The 21,718-nt window shown below is 44.3% G+C and overlaps 1 protein-coding gene and 1 non-coding gene across 3 annotated transcripts in view; one reads left to right on the forward strand and one right to left on the reverse strand.

The window, feature by feature from the left end:
• The window catches only part of LOC124804697 (tyrosine-protein phosphatase non-receptor type 9), a 794,886-nt gene that overhangs the window by 415,041 nt on the left and 358,127 nt on the right, over positions 1 to 21,718 (reverse strand). For both annotated transcript variants that reach the window (XM_047264951.1, XM_047264952.1), the window contains exon 3: positions 13,912 to 14,001. In XM_047264951.1, coding sequence (XP_047120907.1) covers positions 13,912 to 14,001 — 90 coding nt within the window. The remainder of the gene's footprint in view (positions 1 to 13,911; positions 14,002 to 21,718) is intronic.
• Trnat-ugu lies at positions 8,067 to 8,141 on the forward strand. The gene has a single exon. It is a non-coding gene; the product is annotated as a tRNA-Thr (tRNA).

The following is a 21,718-nucleotide window of genomic DNA, read 5'->3' on the forward strand; positions in this document are numbered from 1 at the left end:
TCATCTCGTTGGCTGTGGACCTGGGTGTTACTACGAGGCCTTCGAAAGTGCTGCAATAACGTAGCGTGCCACAATGGCAGGCAGCTTCCTGGCTGGACAGTCAGTGCCTACAGACTTCAGAGTCGGCATCCTGCACAAAGTTATCCCTGTTGAAGGTGCGGTTCCTGACCTCCAATATGCCTCTGGGACGTATGAGTCAACAACATTCAGCCATAAGCGCCTTTTTGCCATCTTCACTCAGTGCCACAGAGAAACTATCTGCATTATATAAATTCTGCAATAAATGTATTTACAGCCAATCTTGAGTCACGAAACCACTCTCTCGCACTCCGAACTCTCAACCTGTAGAGACGACAGTTCCCTGGGCCTTCACAATTTCGTCCCACCACGTGACGAATGCAGTCTGGCAATGTTTGTTCTCCTCAGAACCTCCACAAACGGATATACCCATCATGGTGCTGTGCACAGAACCGAACAATGTTGCTGGTTGCACTCCAGCTGACGCACCACTCTCTGGCACCGCGTCAATGGAAGGTACCACAATGATCGCTGTGATGACAGTCTGTGGTGCTTCAGACGTCGTCGTAAAGTACGTGTGAATACCTGACCCACGGTATATGACGTGTCCGTACGATCCTGCAGAGTGGTCAATGATGTCTTAGACCTCTGGCTCTAGTAGCGTAGTGTCAAGGTCCGCGCGGCTTCTCCCGTTGGTGTTCGAATCCTCCCTCGGGCATGGGTGTGTGTGTCGTCCTTAGCGTAAGTTAGTTCGAGTTAGATTCAGTAGTGTCTAAGCTTAGGAACCGATAACCTCAGCAGTTTGGTCCCATAAGACCCTACCAGAAATTTCCAAATTTCTTCTAGCACCGTGGGACCATTGTGACCCTGCATGGCGGTGAGTATTGCCCTCCTGAATCCAATGATTCCGTATTCGCTTTGCAGTAGTGTCATCTGGACCAGCGCGAGCAGCAATATCGTCTAATGATAAACAGCAGACTCGATGGACCCTGATCTGGACAACATTGAATTCCGACACGTGCTGGTACTCGTTTCTCCTTCTTACACGAAGCATAAATGCGGAATGTAGATGGCGTTATCGTGACGTGTAATTTTTCGTGGCATTGCTATTTTCATGGCTTGCAATATATTGGGTCCCAAAAAGGCAGGAACATCGGAGAGATATCAGCAACCTAAGTCTTATTCTGGAAAGCCTGAACAAGGTATTTATTAATTAGTAAGTGTGTGTTTGTTGCCTGCAAAAATATTGCGTTATTCAAGACAAATGACAGATGCTAAAAAAAAATAATCGATTTGCGAGAAAAACAGCCAAACAGTCAAACGTAGACAGAAGCCTCGGCCGTATTTTCGGATTGCTGTGGAAAGAGAAATTTTGCAGATACTCTTACTGCTAAATCTGACGTGAGTCTCTTTAAAGACGCTGTAATGTCACTCAATACTTTGGGCATGATGGTGAAAAGCCTGTGTCATTTCTACCAAACCATTGGTCCAGTCTTGTGAATGGAATGCACTAATATACCTGGTCTTTTTTTGGAACTGCTTTGTCTTGGGAAACTCCTCAGGTCTTAATTTTGTTACTATATTTTGTTCTGTCTTCAATTTTTTGACTATTTGGGTAGCTTCTTCCAGGCCTTCATGCACTTTCTTTCCGAATTCGGTCTGGCTCTTAAATTTTCGAATTGCTGTGCAATTTTCTTGTCAGTTTACACGGACTCATTCTTTGGCCATGCCCATTGTACATTAGTCTTTCCAACTCCGTCTGTAAGTTTCCCTACGTAGTTGTAACCTTCTATGTTATTTCTTAATTTAAATGTTCCTGCTGTCTTTCTATTCCCTAATATATTCCTCACAATTTTTCTTTCCTTTTTGCAGATACTTTCATTTTCTTTTCGTGATACAAGAATTACTGTTGCTGATGCATATGGACAAAGCACTCTCTTGTAACGCTGAATTTTTGCATGTGTAGGGAACGAGTTTTTAGTATACACACTTAAGTCCCTTTTTCCTCTCAGTTAGGTTAGATGATTACTCCCTTAATTAGGTTAGATGATTACACACAGATATTAGAATTTGCCAGTCCTTCTGGCATAGCCATACCCCGTGCTTAATTTTGATGGTGCACTCTTGTTGTTTGTCTTTACCTGTGGTTTTTTTCCCGAAGGAGATTTGTACTCCGATTTTCCTGCTGTGTTTAAGTACAGTATTTATATCTGATTTTGTGATGTCTGTCCACCGTATGCCAAAATTTACAAATTATCAACGAATGCTAAACCATTAATTGTCGTCGCGCGGTGTAGCCGCGCGGTCTGAGACTTCTTGCCACGGTTCGTGCGGCTCCTACCGTCGGAGGTTCGAGTCCTTCCTCGGGCGTGTGTGTGTGTGTGTGTGTGTGTGTGTGTGTGTGTGTGTGTGTGTGTGTGTGTGTGTGTGTGCTGTTCTTAGCATAAGTTAGTCTAAGTTTAAGTAAGACTAGGGACCGATGTCCTTAGCAGTTTGGCCCCTTAGGAATTCACAGACATTTGAACATTTGAACATTAACTCTGAGACGATCCATTTTGCAGCCATTTGGTATTTCACTTTTTTTGTTAGATACCACCAATTTATTCTTCCAATCTACATTCACTTTTACTAGTGAAGAGTTGAAGAAGCTAGGAGAACGTCCACCAACTTGTTCATCCTATGTTTTAATCTCAGAAGGGTCTTCAATTTATCTAGTAATTTTTAGTTTTACTTGCTTTGACTCTCCTGGCCCCACAAATCGCGATCAGTTTTTCGCCTCACCAAATAACCTCCTCCGCAGCGTTCTGTTCTTGGGATCTTCTTACCTTGCTCTATGTTTCTGAAGTTCCTTGGCCACTTGGTCTCTCAATCTTATTTTCGGTCTGCCTAAAGGTCTCCGTGTTTCTTCTCCAACGCTTCTCTCAATCTTAATCCCTCCTCTCTTCCACAGACGTCGTCGGCTCGTCACAGTCTCTTCGTCATATCTGTTGTAACATTATATGGTTCATTACAGCGCTCCCTTTTCTTTCTTCTTCACCATTCTTCTTCGTCAGAAATTGGTCCAAATAAGTTCCACGGGGTTTCATTTTCAAAAATGGTTCAAATGGCTCTGAGCACTATGGGACTCAACTGCTGTGGTCATTAGTCCCCTAGAACTTAGAACTACTTAAACCTAACTAACCTAAGGACATCACAAACATACATGCCCGAGGCAGGATTCGAACCTGCGACCGTAGCAGTCGCACGGTTCCGGGCTGCGCGTCTAGAACCGCGAGATCACCGCGGCCGGCTTCATTTTCAAAAGTCTTTATCTTTCTCTCTGCTCTGATGATGATGATGATGATGATGATGATGATGATGATGGTTGATTTGTGGGGCGCTCAACTGCGCAGTTATCAGCGCCCGTATAAAGTCCCAATATTTACACAGTCCAGTCTCGCTACGTCCATAAATGATTATGAAATGACGAGGACAACACAAACAACGAGTCTCAGATAAAATCCCCAACTCGGCCGGGAACCGAACCTGGGACGCCGTGATCCAGAGGCAGCAACGCTAGCCGCTAGACCACGAGCTGTGGACACATCTCCCAACAGATGACAGCACTTTGACGTCGTACCGAGGCAACAGCTGGAAGCATACAATCGTCGTTTGGATCAGTGTACAATCGTGAGGCTGTGTGCGAGTCGTGCTTGAGTGTTGAAGTCCACCGTGTCCGTGAATACCAACGTGCCACGTATGTTCACCCATGCAGAATGCGCACACGTGGTGTATGAGTACTGTAATGGGAGTGTCTGTGCGGCTGTGACAGAATACCAGAGGCGAACCCCGTGTGCCAGGGTATTTGGCTCAAATGGCTCTGAGCACTATGGGACTTAACATCTATGGTCATCAGTCCCCTAGAACTTAGAACTAATTAAACCTAACTAACCTAAGGACAGCACACAACACACAGTCATCACGAGGCCGAGAAAATCCCTGACCCCGCCGGGAATCGAACCCGGGAACCCGGGCGTGGGAAGCGAGAACGCTAGCGCACGACCACGAGCTGCGGACGCCAGGGTATTTCCCAAGGTTTTTTCAAACATTACGTGAATCCGGAACACGTTACATCAGAACGTGAGGCCGTCCAGTTAGCTGAGGAAAGGGAAGACAACGCTGCTATGGTACAGCCGAGTCCCAACCATCACCAGTAAACGGTATTAGCCGTCCGCTCTATATTCCACAAACGCGAGTATGGCTTACGTTATGTTCTGAAGGCATGTACTCCTTCCAAGTGCAGTCCGTACATCATCTGCATCCAGGTGACTCAGTAAGCAGACAACAATTTTGTGAATGCTTGCCTGTACACAGTGACATGCAATACACTTTATTTATAGCTGAGGCTACGTTTACACCCATTCTCGTCATGAATACTCTCAATTCTTATGCATGGATGACGGAGAACCCACTTGACAACAGGGAAACAAGATTCCAGGTTTGTTTCTCAGTAAACGTCTGGTGTGGTACGATTGATGACCTGATGATAAGGCCTGTGTTCCTGCCAAATCGCATGACAGCCGTAGCAACGCGCTTTTCCTGATAGAATACCTACCTGGACATTTGGAAGACGTGACATTAGAGAAACGACGGCAGCTGTCCGTGCAACATGATGATCACCGATTCAGTGTAACAGACGAGTATTCCAGTGTGTGAATAACACATTTCCTCAACGGTGTATTGGCCTTGGCTGGTTCATTAAGTGGCCTGCAGGATCACCCGACGTAACACCATTAGACTACTGTTCACGGTGCTGGTTACAGGGAGATGTGTAAGCTACGAAGAAGAACTTGTCTCGCATCACCGACGCTGGTGCCCGCATTAAAGCCATCCGACATGATGATCGATGAGCAAGAGAACATACCTTCCAATGCGATGAAAAGTGCATTGAGAAGGGTGAGGGACTTTCTGAACACTTCTTGTAAGGTGGATCAGTCATTAACCTCGCCATTATTCTGCCCACCGCAGCATGTACACAGCATTTCAATAAGTATTATTCGCACTTATCTTCATAATCATTCATGGATATGTGTAATCTTCAATCCTATCCAGTTTCATAATGTCCACCTCGATAGCTGAGTGGTAGCCGGCACGGTAGCTCAGCGTGTTCGGTCAAAGGGCTGGCTGCCCTCTGCAATAAAAAAAACTGAGTAAAGGAATCAATGATTAAATTGAATGGATGTCATGTGACGTCCGCCAAGACCAAACGCAGCGAACAAAAAAAAAAGTGGTCAGCGCGACGGAATGACATGCAAAGGGGCCCGGGTTCGATTCCCGGCTGCGCTGGAGATTTTCTACGCTCAGGGACTGGGTGTTGTGTTGTCTTCATCGTCATATCATCATCCCCATCGACATGCAGGTCGCCGAAGTGGCGTCAACTCAAAAGACTTGCACTAGGCTGCAACACCAACACATTCTGGTGGCTGCTCTGTCAAAGAGAATTGCAACTCTAATCATTTACCCGCAGATCGTGTCTACGTGTAGTACCTTACATTGATATTCGACCATGTCTTCTGGGCGTAGCATCTTTCTTGTCAGATAATGATTTCGAGATCAAAACGTTGCTAGAAAGGCATTAAAATTACATCACTGAAGAAATTACGACCCGATAGTAATTTGAACTGCGTTTGCAGGTAACGACGTCTGAAAGGCTGACGGATCTGTTACAGTAGTCATTAGACGGTTTATAAAGTAAAACAGAACAGGGAAATCAACAGCACTGAAGTACCAGCACCCTTGTTAGCAGCAGAAGCTGATTTAATCGCGCCCACGTTCACACGGTGTTATTGCGGTGAGCGGCAGTGTTGTCGCGGCGGACACGTGCCGGTCTTCCCTCCGCCCACGCCAGTCGCGTCTCTTCAGTCCTCCCCCAACCCCCAGCAACCAGCAGCCGGCAACCGGAGGCCTCTGGCTCCCACGTTTCCGCCAACGCGGAAGCTGTACCGCGCGCACAGTGGGCAATATGGCGGCGGCGGGCCAAAGCCGCACTTTATGAGAAGCCACTGCCACGTGTTTGCCCGTGGCCGCACCCGTGCCCGCACGTGTCTGCTTTCATCCGTCTCACTGGCCACCAAAGGAGGATTGGTCCACCCTCCGGGCGTATCTTTTCGCCTGAGCGCCACCACGGCAGACACGAACACACATACTCTACATATACAGGGTGTTACAAAAAGGTACTGCCAAACTTTCAGGAAACATTTCTCACACACAAAGAAAGAAACTATGTTATGTGGACATGTGTCTGGAAACGCTTACTTTCCATGTTAGAGCTCATTTTATTACTTCTCTTCAAATTATATTAATCATGGAATGGGAACACACAGCAACAGAACGTACCAGCATGACTTCAAATACTTTGTTACAGGAAATGTTCAAAATGTCCTCCGTTAGCGAGGATACATGCATCCACCCTCCGTCGCATGGAATCCCCGATGCGCTGGTGCAGCCCTGGAGAATGGCGTATTGTATCACAGCCGTCCACAATACGAGCACGAAGAGTCTCTACATTTGGTACCGGGGTTGCGTAGACAAGAGCTTTCAAATGCCCCCATAAATGAAAGTCAAGAGAGTTGAGGTCAGGAGAGCGTGGAGGCCATGGAATTGGTCCGCCTCTACCAATCCATCGGTCACCGAATCTGTTGTTGAGAAGCGTACGAACACTTCGACTGAAATGTGCAGGAGCTCCATCGTGCATGAACCACATGTTGTGTCGTACTTGTAAAGGCACATGTTCTAGCAGCACAGGTAGAGTATCCCGTATGAAATCATGATAACGTGCTCCATTGAGCGTAGGTGGAAGAACATGGGGCCCAATCAAGACATCACCAACAATGCCTGCCCAAACGTTCACAGAAAATGTGTGTTGATGACGTAGTTGCACAATTGCGTGCGGATTCTCCTCAGAGTACAACTGGGGCGAGTGCTAGTGAGTCTCTCTAGACTAGGCCTGCCGTGTGGCGGTGCTCGGTCTGCAATCACTGATAGTGGCGAAACGCGGGTCCGACGTATACTAACGGACCGCGGCCGAAAAAAGGCTACCACCTAGCAAGTGTGGTGTCTGGCGGTGACACCACACATGGTTTATTCGCCCGGGGACCTGCAAGGTGCATTCCACTGACTCCTGGTCACAGGAGAGCCTGTAAAGCCTGGTTCAAGAACACAGTACATGGTCATTGGAACAGTGGTTATGTTCACGGACGAGTCCAGGTATAGTCTGAACAGTGATTCTCGCAGGGTTTTCGTCTGGCGTGAATCAGGAACCAGATATCAACACTTTAATGTCCTTGAAAGGGACCTGTATGGAGGTCGTGATTTGATGGTGTGGGGTGGGATTATGATTGGTGCACGTAACTACCTGCATGTCTTCGACATAGGAATTGTAACAGGTCGGGTGTATTGGGACATCATTTTGCACCAATATGTCCGCCTTTTCAGGGGTGCAGTGGGTCCCACCTTCCTCCTGATGGACGATAACGCACAGCCCCACCGAGCTGCCATCGTGGAGGAGTACCTTGAAACAAAAGATATCAGGCGAATGGAGTGGCCTGCCTGTTCTCCAGACCTAAACGCCGTCGAGCACGTCTGGGATGCTCTCGGTCGACGTATCGCTGCACGTCTTCAAACCCCTACGACACTTCAGGAGCTCCGACAGGCACTGGTGCAAGAATGGTGCAACAAATCTACCAACTTCACGCACCAAATGGTCATGGGCACGGCAAAACACGACTGCTCCTTTTTGCCACTTTGTCACGTCCGCACATTCACACACTTATATGAATGTGTGGACATGTCCAAAAGAACAGACATGACACATTCATGTAATTTGATAGGCTGGGCAATGAAGCCATCTTCTTCAGTGCGGATGTACAAATACGTCCGACCTCCTGTGAGAATCGCGGAAGAGTGGATATGGAGGAAATAGACTGTGGATATGTGGCACTCAATGGGAGTGTGGATCGGCCGTGAGGCAAGGCGAGCCGAGATAGTCCGTGCAGTTGCGACATCACCGTGTCGTGGATGGTGCAGTGGTCACCGCACCTGCCTTGTAAGCAGGAGATCCAGGGTTCGAATCCCGGTCCAGAACACATTTTCACCCATCGCCGCCGGTTCCGCGTAATGTCCCAATGCAACTGATAGCAGTGATCCCTCTCCTTTCCTTTCTTCCCTCTCCACCTTTAATTTACGTATAACAGTGATTCAGGTTTTCTTCCAATGTCCGTTTAAGACATAAACGTCTTACAGATCGCTAGTGCCTTATGCTAACGTAGAGGCAGTGCGCGTAAGATTGAGCATGTGACTTCATCGCTGCTCCATCCGGAAAGGTATGTCCACACGATGCCTCTTTCATCGTGCGCAATTGCAGGCGCACGGGAAGAAAAGAGAACGCACAAAAATTTGTGGAAAGAACGCATGTACGCTGGCGTTCTCGTTTCCACACGTTGCATTACAGCGCAAGGAGTCTGCTTCGGATCCTAATCTTTGTTTGGGAACTTTTGCTGCGTTAATTGTGATAAAAAGACGACAAAGAAAGAAAATGTAAAAGCTGCTTCATGTAAAGAAGTATTTAAATACAAAGATATGAGAAATACAATGTGACGCCATGTTCTATCTCCAAATTTAAAAAAGGCGTCACAGCGAGACTTCAGAGTTTCTGCTTCGAAAACTGCTGTGATAACACTGGCAGTAACTTCTGTTAGCCAGTAACCGACGACTTATATACCAGTTTGAACTATTTATTTCGCATATCTAAACAAAGCGTACAGTAATTACTACTGAGACTGAAAATTAGTTAGGGTGATTCTTAGTCATTATGTGAAGGTTCATTAACTTTCAATCCGTCATTTGAATTTTATTTTATAAAAAAATTCTTCACACAACTTAAAACAATGGAAGATTATGATATATAGATTAACAACCTCGGACTCGACAAATCTGCGGATTTCATAGACGTCAGAATCCACCACAACGGAGGTTGTGTTTCCGATTTTTTTGCATCGTCGGTGTATTTGGTTTCTATTTCTAATATTTTGCTGAGGAGCTACACATACCACTCCCACCCCCCTACATTTTATTTGTTCAGAGATTCAGAGATCAGGCACCTCAGTTGTTGCGCTATTAATTCGCCACAGCATAAATATTCAAATATCCAGCCACAGTATTCATGTTCACTTTTCGTAAATTAGTTTTCCTACTTCGAAACTTAAAAACGAGGTCTTATTCTTTACAGTAATATGTACGGAGACCTTTTATTTAGTGCTTGACCTCAGGGCATCACATTTCAAATTTTTATCGAAATAATCTTTATCGGCGGCTATCCATACGACTTTTCTTTGTCCTCAATAATCTATGAATTAAAGCGTGCTTCCTTTGGAGTCAATAGAGATTACTGCACATAAATCTCTTCGCAGCATATCCTCAACACACCACGCAATCAAACAAACATAGGCGCCAGCTGCCTGTCGTCTGTAGTTGTGCCGTTGGAAAGTTATACGCATGCGCAAAGTTGAACACAAAAAAGGCATCGCGTGGACGTAACTTAAAGGCTTAGCGATCCATCTGTGTGTGCGCGCACTGAGGTAACTAATTTTTCGTCCGTTGAGCTTATGTGAGAGTGTCCTCACAGTGCCGTAGATATGCGAGGTCGCCGGGGAGTATGTGCGGGTGAATGTACTCGAGTGAGAGGCAGCTTCCGGCTCGCTATCTCTTCCTGCCTGGCCCACACGTTTAGCTGGAGGTCCTCTTTCCCGCCTGCCACAGCCACACAGTCCCCTTCTACGCAGTGGCTGTCACGCACAAAACGAAATGTGATGTGGTCTCGAAGCATCATCAACGTAAGTGGAGCTGCTATTTACTGTGGCAATCGTGTTAGGACCTCAAACGTCAACGCTCTCTACATTAATGACATGACGTGTCTGTCCAAGTATCGCAGTAGATCATGGTAAATAGGAGATTATCGTTGAAATGGCTCTGAGCACTATGGGACTTAACTTCAGAGGTCATCAGTCCCCTAGAACTTAGAACTATTTAAACCTAACTAACCTAAGGACATCACACACATCCATGACCGAGGCAGGATTCCAACCTGCGACTGTAGCGGTCGCGCGGTTCCATACTGTAGTGCCTAGAACCGCTCGGCCACCCTGGCTGGCAGGAGATTATGTTAGATCCTTGCTTATTTTTGTTATGCAGGTACTAAGCTATGGTCTAAGGCAGAGGTCATCAAACTTTTGTCACACTTGACCGGATAACTGACAATATTGTGAGTGCGGGCCGCATCACTATTTTGTACAAAATCTAGGTTCAAAATCTAAGTAGGCCTACAATTATTTAAAATTGAACGTACTTAATTTAAGACGCCAAGCGGCCAGGAGGTCACATGTGTGAATATCTAGTATTGTAAACACAAATTAAGACTGTATCACAGTGTCGTGCTGCATACGTTTCGCCCAGAAAATTGAAGTCTGTCAGCATACTGGATGAACTGACCATGTTTGGTGACCATTGTCTAAGCTATTATTCTGTGCCCAACGATTCGTCTTCTAAAGCTGGAGACATCCTGAGATGGTAAAGGAAGCAGTTAATTTTCAAACTTAAGGGAAGGAAGGAAGGAAGATTAGTGTTTAACGACCTTAAAGCGTGAACAAGCTGAGGAAGCTGAACTGTTTATACGTAATCGCGCAAATGTGTTTGCCGTTTCAACCTTTCAGATTTGAGGATCTTATCTCCTGTTTAGTTACGTACATATACAGTTGGATATAATGTTAAAATTTTGTGGCTCGTATTTTGATGAATAATTATCACGTTGAATTACTTTTTATATTTTTTACTGAATTCAGACTAATGTAGCGTGTGTACCTGTATCTTAAATAACAATATCTGGCGAAATAAGACTACTCCTGAAACCTATAAGGTAAAAAAAAATTATGACGAGCATTAAGGCAGCTCCCAAGACAAAGGAAACAACGTACAGAAAATCTGACAGTAACACATTCAAATATCTAGGACGAATAACCGAACAGAAAATTTCGGAGGAAGAAGCCATTACACCACGAGTTAATAAGGTGTAAACAGCGTATTACCTCAATAAGGATGCATACAGGGTATAAGTGCAGATATTTTTAATGTGATGCCTTAATATGTACACACATCAGTGTGTTGCATGTTTTTTTCTCTGCATCCAACAGACTTCCCATAAATATGTCACAAACTTTACGACGTGATGTTTTGTGCATGGTTTTACTCCATCACTAAGCGGACTAAGCCTGTTAGTATAGACTAGCCGTTTTGTGTCCACGCGTCCATAGTTCAACGCCCCTGCTGCATAGTGGAAAATAAACGTAATGGCTTGCTTTTGCCACATGTACTTGGATGTACTAATCAACCGAAAAACATACGAATTATAATGGCTACAATTCTTAGTCTGCATATGAGGTAAATTCTAATAAAATGTTGTTAAATGCACCGTCCTCATCACCAACAGAAATTTCTGCACTTATGCCCATTACACCTTCTAGAATAAGAAATCAATATCTCTCAATGCTAAGCTTAGACAGCGCACTACAGTAATTCGCCCAGAAGCACATCAGGTTTAACTCTAAAGAAAAAGCCGATGACTGAAGAACTGGAAATCGTAGAAAGAAAAGTACTAAAGAAAATATTGGGACAAGCCAAAGAGCAAACAATACAGAAGAGGTTAAATAGTGAATTTGTATACCAAGACTGAAAATCTTACAGACATAATTAGGAAAACATGTATAGCCTTCTGTAGTCACATCTAAAAGATGAGTCCCAACAGACCGACAAAAAAGCTGTTCACTTATTTCGGATAATTAAAAAGGAGTGACACATGGCGCGATTAAATTGTAAGAGACATAGACGAACTCCGAATTATTCCACAAGATACTGAGGAACGACTGTCGCTCACAAAGAAATTGCACAATTCAAAAGCTTTTCATGAAATACCGAAGAAGATGATTGGAGCCACTGGGACAGAAAAGAGAAACATGGAGAAATGATGAGAGAAATGTGGAAGAAAATAAAGGAGAAACAGTTGCAACAAACATAGAGCGTAGTAGCTCGTACATAAAGGAAGAAAATCCGCACGCTAAACCCACCAAGGATGTAAAGGCTGACCGTGAAAGCTGGAATTACAGTTTCTTTTAGATCTGCTGTTTGGTCCACACTACTAAATGGCAAATGCGAGCGGTAGTTACCGTCTAAAAACTTTTGCAGGTAAGTGATCGAGCCCTCATAGTGATACATAGTTGGGCGAGATGACGCCAGTGTTTTTTTGGAACTGCCATGGAAATTATTCTTGTAAGGAGCCAAAACGTCACAGGAGCAGATACTGAAATCCCCACAGATTTAATCCGAAACGTTTTTTGGCGGACCCAAATTAATTCTCTGCACTGCTGAAAATATGAATCAGTCTAAATACGAGTCGACAACGTAAGTTGGAATGTTACACTTCTCACCACTCCAAAGTCACTAACTAAAAACTCTGTAGTTGTCAATAGTTTTCAAGTCGCTCACAGAGACGTGCGAGACGGCACTTTTAAACCTGTTGCCAGCGTGCCGCTGGGCGAAGCCGCTCTTCCATTGGTCGCTCTCTCTGATGGGAGGCGGCACGAATATACGCCACCAGAGGACGCTGTAATAATATAATGTGGTGTGACTACGGCCTCCCTTCGAGTAGACCGTTCGCCTGGTGCCGTCTTTCGATTTGACGCCACTTCGGCGACTTGCGCGTCGATGGGGATGAAATAATGATGATTAGGACAACACAACACTCAGTCCCTGAGCGGAGAAAAATCTCCGACCCAGCCGGGAACCGAGCCCTTAGGATTGACATTCCGTCGCGCTGACCACTCAGCTACCGGGGGCGGACCTCCAGAGGACGCTAACATCACATGACCTACTGCTGCGAGTCTGATTGGCCCATGCATCTCTTTAAGCAGCCGCACTCACAGCTTCGCCCCCAGAGATTCAGTCTATTTACAGACTTATCAACCTCAATATGGAAGACTGTGATGACGACAACAGCTCGACGTAGCAAGTCTCATTAATGTGATTACCGCCATTGTTGGTCATAAACGTGCAACAAACACTCGCACTCGGCAGGTAGCAGCATTAGTAGTGGAGAGTATACAAAGCGTATCGGAGGGACGCGGGAAATAGTGCAGTCGGTTCCGTAATGTGGAAACGGAATGATTTATCTGACGTACGAATGGACATGATCATTGGCTTTCTGGCTGGGGATGGAAGCATTTCCGGAACAGCTAAGTTTGTAAACTGTTCACATTGTTCAAATGGATCTGAGCACTATGAGACTTAAACTTCTGAGGTCATCAGTCCCCTAGAACTTAGAACTACTTAAACCTAACAAACCTAAGGACAGCACACACATCCATGCCCGAGGCAGGATTCGAACCTGCGACCGTAGCGGTCGCGCGGTTCCAGACTGAAGCGCCTAGAACCGCTCGCCAACATCGTCTGGCCTGTTCACGTGCCGTCTTGTTTAAAGTGTATCGTTCTTGGCAAAATGGTGCTATCCAAAACTGGCACTGAGACGACAGTGGTACACCATGGGCCATAGATGACAGGCATTGACAGGGGTGAACAGATGTGCAGCTGTTGTGCAAATGACCGCACAGATAAACCAAGGGGCCTCGAAGATTGATTATTCGACGACCATTCACTGAACGTTGCTGCATATGGGCCTCCGCAGCAGTTACCTCGTTCATGCACCTACGCTGACTGATGTTTATCGGCGACAAAGGCTGAAATTTGCACGCCAGATACCACAACTGGAAGTCGAATGCGCAGCAGCAGCGGCGGCGGCGTCGCGGTACCTACCTGCAGCGTTGTCTGGTGCGTCGACTCCTGCGGGTAGTGCTTCCTCGCGGTGAACACGGCGATGGCGGCGCCCGTCGCGTCGCGCGTGGGCTGCCAACAGACACAAGACGTCCACTGTAGTCGCACTGCGCTCAACACAGCCCGGCGCACTCTCACTAACACCGTTCTGACGCACCTGAAGGGCCCGACAGTAGTCCTACGAGGGACGCCGAGTGTCAGCTCCGCATACCTCAGTTTTCGGTGTCGTGCAAGTACGTCATAGCTGATTAATTGTCATTTGCTTTCTACATGGTGGTCCATTGATCGTGACCGGGCCAAATATCTCACGAAATAAGCATCAAACGAAAAAACTACAAAGAACGAAACTTTTCTAGCCTGAAGGGGGAAACCAGATGGCGCTATGGTTGACCCGCTAGATGGCGCTGCCATAGGTCAAACGAATTTCAACTGCGTTTTTTTAAATAGGAACCACCATCTTTTTTTACATACTCATGTAGTACGTAAAGAAATATGAATGTTTTAGTGGGACCACTTCTTTCGCTATGTGATAGATGGCGCTGTAATAGTCACAAACGTATAAGTACGTGGTATCACGTAACATTCCGCCAGTGCAGACGGTATTTGCTTCGTGATAAATTACCCGTGTTAAAATGGACCGTTTACCAATTGCGGAAAAGGCCGATATCGTGTTGATGTAAGGCTATTGTGATCAAAATGCCCAACGGGAGTGTGCTATGTATGTTGCTCGGTATCCTGGACGACATCATCCAGGTGTCAGGACCGGTCGCCGGATAGTTACGTTATTTAAGCAAACAGGAAGTGTTCAGCCACATGTGAAACGTCAAGCACGACCTGCAACAAATGAAACGCACATCAGTAGCAGACAAACTGCGCGAGAATTGGGAATCTCAAAAACGTCGGTGTCGAGAATGCTACATTAACATCGATTGCACCCGTACCATATTTCTATGCACCAGGAATTGCATGGCGACGACTTTGAACGTCGTGTACAGTTCTGCCACTGGCCACAAGAGAAATTACAGGACGATGACAGATTTATTGTACGCGTTCTATTTAGCGACGAAGCGTCATTCACCAACAGCGGTAGCGTAAACCGGCATAATATGCACTATTGGGCAACGGAAAATCCACGATGGCTGCGACAAGCGGAACATCAGCGACCTTGGCGGGTTAATGTATGGTGCGGCATTATGGGAGGAAGGATAATTGGCCCCAATTTATCGATGGCAATCTAAATGGTGCAATGTATGCTGATTTCCTACGTAATGTTCTACCGATGTTACTACAAGATGTTTCACTGCATGACAGAATGGCGATGTACTTCCAACATAATGGATGTTCGGCTCATAGCTCGCATGCGGTTGAAGCGGTATTGAATAGCATATTTCATGACAGGTGGATTGGTCGTCCAAGCACCATACCATCCCCCGCACGTTCACCGGATGTGACGTCCCCGGATTTCTTTCTGTGGGGAAATTTGAAGGATATTTGCTATCGTGATCCACCGACAACGCCTGACAACATGCGTCACCGCATTGTCAATGCATGTGCGAACATTACGGAAGGCGAACTACTCGCTGTTGAGAGGAATGTAGTTACACGTATTGCCAAATGCATTGAGGTTGGCAGACATCATTTTGAGCATTTATTGCATTAATGTGGTATTTACAGGTAATCAAGCTGTAACAGCATGCGTTCTCAGAAATAAGTTCACAAAGGTACATGTATCACATTGGAACAACCGAAATAAAATGTTCAAACGTACCTACGTTCTGTATTTTACTTTAAAAAACCTACCCGTTACCAACTGTTCGTCTAAAATTGTGACCCATATATTTGTGACTATTACAGCGCCATCTATCACAAAGCGAAAAAAGTGGTCCAACTAAAACATTCATATTTCTTTACGTACTCCACGAATATGTAATAAACAATGGTGGCTCCTATTTAAAAAAAAAAAAACGCAGTTGATGTCCGTTTGACCTATGGCAGCGCCATCTAGCGGGCCAACTATAGCGCCATCTGGTTTCCCCCTTCAAGCTAGACAAGTTTCGTTCTTTGTAGTTTTTCGTTTGACGCTTATTTCGTGAGATATTTGGCCCGGTCACGATCGGTGGACCACCATGTATATTACTTGAGCCCCACTGGCATACTTACTGTGAGTCACGAATGATGAAACGAAGCTGAAGAGTTGCAGTTACAACTGCAACGCCGAGAAGAGGCGTGCAACAAACGTTAAATTCCTATGAAGTGTGCTACTGTTTAGAATTTCCGCGCAACCGCACAAGGTGATTAGCAGTACAAGTAGAGATTAAGCAGCGCGTTTCTTATTTAGAAATCTTATTTAAATGTTGGTGGAAAGCATCTGAAGCAGCCAAACCAAAGAAGTCGCCATGTCAGCAGGGCACCCCAGTTCACTTTTACAGAGAGTACGCTTTGTTAGTGGCCCCTTATTTACCTTGCATTAAGGCCAGGCTCTCATTCAAAATGATTGAAAATTTGACTTCTTTTTATTGCATTTTTTGAAAGGTATGTGTCTAGAAGATTTTTTTAATCCGTGCGTTACAAAAGTTTCTATCGCCCATTGTTCGAAGCAGTGTCATGGCCTACGTGAGACATGCTCAGCTTAAGACGCACGGCTCTGGCACAGAACTTGTCGTGCCATGGCGCACGTTCAAACAATGATTTATATTACAGAATGCATGCAAAGATATTCGTCGAGAAAGCTGGTGAACAACGTGTGCAGGGCGGCGAACGCAGCATATACAGCTCAGCCAGACGGCTGTTCTCACCAAGGAGAACGAGGGAACTGCTCTCCAAGAACAATTCTAGCTAGAGGGATGGCTGATACATGGTCCTGGAATTGCAGACTAAACATAAGTAACGAACGCACTTTTATGTCAACTTTTTGCCAGAACGTAATTTTTGGTCCATCATATTTGATTAGCCATTTTGAATTTTGAAAATCTAACTTCAGATTTCTGTCCGGCAACATCAGAACTATATAACAACACGTAGTTTTTATGCAAATTGAACTAATAATACACATAACAGTTTTATCTAAACTTTGAAGAACTTTTTCTCGAGAAACGATTTTTCAAAACTGAGTGCAGCATAAAATAAAAACAGTTCAATCGTTTAACTTCTAACTTTGACCCCCGAAAAGTAAACACTTTTGTTGGGAGTTTATATCTATAATATATGAAATTTGTTAATATTAACTATTTTTATAAAGCAATAAAGAGTGAAACAAACCATCCATTTTTTTAAATTTCAGATAACTCCTGAAGGTCTACACTCCAAGTAGTCTGCGTACTTCAGATTTGATCAAACCATAATTACGGGCGCAATTTTGTCTTTTTTTGTACTGAAAATCTAAAATAAAGTTCAAAGTAAGGTCAACCATAATCCCTAAAAATATCCTTTGTATGTCTTTTCATTGCCTAAAAAACATTTCCAAACTTTGCCTATTTTTTCCCTCATTTGAATGAGAACCCTGCCTTAATCATCTACGTCTCGCCCACTGCAGAGTCCCAAGGGACTGGAAAATAGCGCAGGTCACTCTCACAAATAAGAAGGTAGAAATACGGACCCACAAAACCACAGGCCAATATCCTTAACGAAATTAGAATTATATTAATACCTTCAGCTGCTGACGGGCGTTGATATATATAAACGGGGACAGGTGAAAATGTGTGCCCCGACCGGAAATCGAACCCAGGATCTCCTGCTTACATGGCAGACGCTCCATCCATCTGAGCCACCGAGGGCACAGAGGATAGCGCGACTGCAGGAATTATCTCGCGCTCGCCTCCCGTGAGACCCACATTCTCACCTTGTATGTCCACACACACTACATTCATAGTGCCCCACCCCAACAAACTCATTACTCGTGGAAGACATTCTTACCAAGTCCGGTAAGAGATCGGGGAATGTGTGTGCATCCCCACAGAAGAAGAAGGTCATGGCCGGTATTGCCAGAACTATATATTTATTTGGATATGGTGTCTGTTCTTTCGGACATGTCCGAAAGAACAGACACCATATCCATATAAGTATACAATATCCTTAATGTCGGTTTGCTGCAGCATTCTTGATCATATCCTGAGTCGAATATAGTAAATTTCCTAGAAAGAGAAAAACTTGCGTCCACAAATCAGCACGGATTTAGAAAGCATCTGTCGAGCATAGCTCAGTTTGCCCTTTTCCCGCAAGATAGCCTCCGAGCTGTGGGTGAAGGGCAACAGGAAGATTCTATATTCCTACCAATTGAGCAATTGACAGCCGAAGGTGTAGGTTGCGAGTTCGTCTCGGTCCGGTACTCAAGTTTTAATCTGCCAGGAAGTTTCATATCAGCGCACACTCCGCTGCAGAGTGAAAATTTGCTTCCGGACACATCCCTCAGACTGAGGCTGAGCCATGTTTCCGCAATATCTTTTTCTCCAGGAGTGCTAGACCCGCAAGTTTCGCAGGTGGACTTCTGCGAAGTTTGGAAGGCAGGAGACGAGGTACTGGCGGAAGAAAAGCTGTGAGGACGAGTCGTTGGTCGTGCTTGGGTAGCTCAGTCAGTAGAGGCAAAGTTCCCGACTTCAAGTCTCGGTCCGGCACACAGCTTTAATCTAATTTTCATAGTAACTATACTTATGACATCCACCCGAGTGAGCTTTCTGCTATCTGTCGGACGCAAAGTCCTTGGTCGGCTTTCCCATTAAAAGTCCATGCCCCACTACTGTTAGTCATTACTGGTAACATACACTCTTTCAGTTTCAGACATACCGAAAGCTTATTTTTAAAGCACCCATTCAGTTTACTAAAAGCAATCAAGGGTATTGTTAATCTTCTGTTTACTTCTTTAGTTCTCCATCCAGCTTTAGTACTCAGCTAATCTAGACACAAAGACCAGTCAACTGATTTTATGCTTCAATTATGCAGTACCTCTTTCGAGATTGTATATTGTATTTTTATATGGTTCTGTAACTCAATGAGTGCGTGTCAGACCACGAACATAAAAGACCGGGATCTAATATCCAGTCGGAAGGACCTTTGTCTATCCCTTCCACGTCTGGCAATGACTCGAACATATGTAAAACGCAATGTTGCTCCAGATTGATGATAAAATTTCAGTGGACAAAGTGCAGGATGAAAACAACATATATCCAAAACTTTTACCAGCCCAAGAGGAACGTTAAAGAGAGTATGTGCTACAAGATACATAACTGGATAAACTGGGAGTGCAGATACTAATAGTGTAGAAGTTAAGAAAAATAGGGCACAATTTAAGAATATTGAAAATTCAATGACTTTAAAATGTTGACGCTGCCAGTCTGTTTCTAGCAATGACAAAGTTTTATTTGGTTGTCAGACGAGTTTTCTGATTATGAAGTAACTTTTACAGCGGCTAGTTACAATTTCCTTTTGTTTATTTCTTGCACAACGCGTATCGGGAAATCACTCCCATACTCTAGTGCGTAATAGTATATTTTGAGATTTTTGAGTTATGTCTGCTAAGTGTGAACCTGGTGCATTATTCTGTTACCGTTACTGTAACATGTAAACACGAGGAATTATTTAATTTGTAATAATTTGGAACAAAACTTTTACTTACGGTTTTCTTGTAGCACTCTTAAGCGAAACTCACACATATTAAGTATTACTCAGAAAATTTACAGCGAACAATAACACAGTGTACAATAACGGTTTCTGTTTTCATGCCAGAATCGCACTACAGTGTGATGTTAGGTAGAATTCCGCTAACAGCTCCTAAAAATTTTGATCATTGCAAAACAACCGGTTTCGCCGTCTAAAGCTGCATCATCAGGCGCAACCAACATGGTAACGCGCAAATTACAGTGTCACAATATTTTATAGATATTAAAATTAATGAAGAAATGTCTCAAATATACTCAAACGTTAAAAGGTCACAAGTATATCCATCGCGCCTAGTCGAAATTTACTATTCAGTGAATTTTCTCAATACTTGGCGAATGAAAAGTAACAAAGATTTTCTCCATACATTTAGGACTAACCGATGATAGGTGAAACTTGTGATTGCAGAGCAAAGTTTTAAAAATTTGCCTGCATCTAAAAGGAAAACGATAAATGTTTTACAGTCAGAGGACGCTAAGAATTTTAGAAGGGCCGGATTGGTGACAGAGAATTGCCACTGCCAACATGATTGGTCGCGGTACTAAGCAGATTACTGTATGTAATGTATCAGGTGGCACGTCTTACCGGTCTGCCAGCCGGGCGACCCGGCACTGGGAAAAAAGCAAAAGCGGGCCACACGAACGACTAAGAGAGACTAGCTTGCTGCCTATCCATGTGGATAATGTGACGTCACACACTCATGACTGGGAGCGTTGAGTAGCTATCTAAACAAGCGAGAATAATACAGGATATTATGACGGACTAATGCCATATCTAATCGCATAAACAATCAAAATGAGCCAGAATGCTTTAATTCTAATTGGTTATTCAACATGAACTGTCAATTTTCCTTTTTATACTAAAACAAAAAAAACAACAATTTTACCAACTGTTAGCGGAATTTTTCCTAACATCACGCCTTTCAACAGCTGCGGATGCCCAGAACATGAAATAGTTGTGGAGCATGGTAGTCAATTCACACTGATGTCCTCGTCATAAAACTCGCCTGATCAGAACCCAATGCAACTCATTTGGGTTAGTATTGGGTCGGGTGGTAGCTCAGCGACCACAATCCAGCAGCCCGTAATTTACGGGTAAATGTCTGACCTGTGTGTGTAGCTAGCTGGTGCCACATACCAGCAGAAACCTACCAAATACGTGCCGAAACCATACCTTACGCAGACTCACTGTTGTATGGTCTTCCAAAGTTGGACCAAAATGCTATTAAGTGAAAAGTCATAATGTTTGGCTTAGATGACCGTTACGTAGGAGGGAATTTAAAAAGTAAGTTACAAATTACTATGGCAGATCGTGCAACTTTTATTGATTGTTGCACTACGATTCAAAGGGACAAAGATACACGACACTATTTTTCAATAGTAAGTAATGGTCTGAAGGCTGCTGTACCAATCGTTCTGTTCCTCGAGGACAGAAATCCACTGCTTGGTCAGAGTTCCATTTGAGAACCACTGTGTAAACGTCCTCATTGCCCTCACCGAACCCTTAGACGTTTTTCCGGCTTGTCGAAAAATCACATGACGCAAGATCTGGTCTTCTCGGTCACCATCATCCACGTCTGTGAGGCCTTGCTCGGTTAGTTGGTTACATGTTCCATTCGAATGATTCTCTTATCGAAATGATGTGAAATGAGTCACATTACAACATACTCGTATTTCCACGTATTAAGTGTTAACATCGATTGAATCATAATTTTTTGTTTCTACTCCTGTAACAATACTTAAAAACCGGGAATGGTTTTTTATTGAATATTAAATTTTAAATATAAATTCGTCCATGGAATAAAAATACTTGTTCAAAGTAAATGAGTTTCGATTAGATTTAAAACTTGCTTTGCTGCCTGCCAGGCATTTTATATTACTGGGCAAATGATCAAAAATTTTTGTTGCTGCATGTTGAACTTCTTTCTGAGCCAATGCCAGCTTTAATAATGGGTAATAAAGGTAATTTTTGGGGCTCCGTGTCTCAATATGTGAAAATGGAGGCTTTACAGGACTGCTTTGTTGCCCGACAGATGCTTTGTTGTCCGTCCATCTGTCTGTCCGCCCGCAAGTTAACAACCCTTTCTCTCGGGGACGGGTTCACGTATCAAGTTCAAATTTACGTCACATATTAAGGCTAT

Source organism: Schistocerca piceifrons, chromosome 7 (genome assembly GCF_021461385.2).
Source record: "Schistocerca piceifrons isolate TAMUIC-IGC-003096 chromosome 7, iqSchPice1.1, whole genome shotgun sequence".
Taxonomy (NCBI): Eukaryota; Metazoa; Arthropoda; class Insecta; order Orthoptera; family Acrididae; genus Schistocerca; species Schistocerca piceifrons.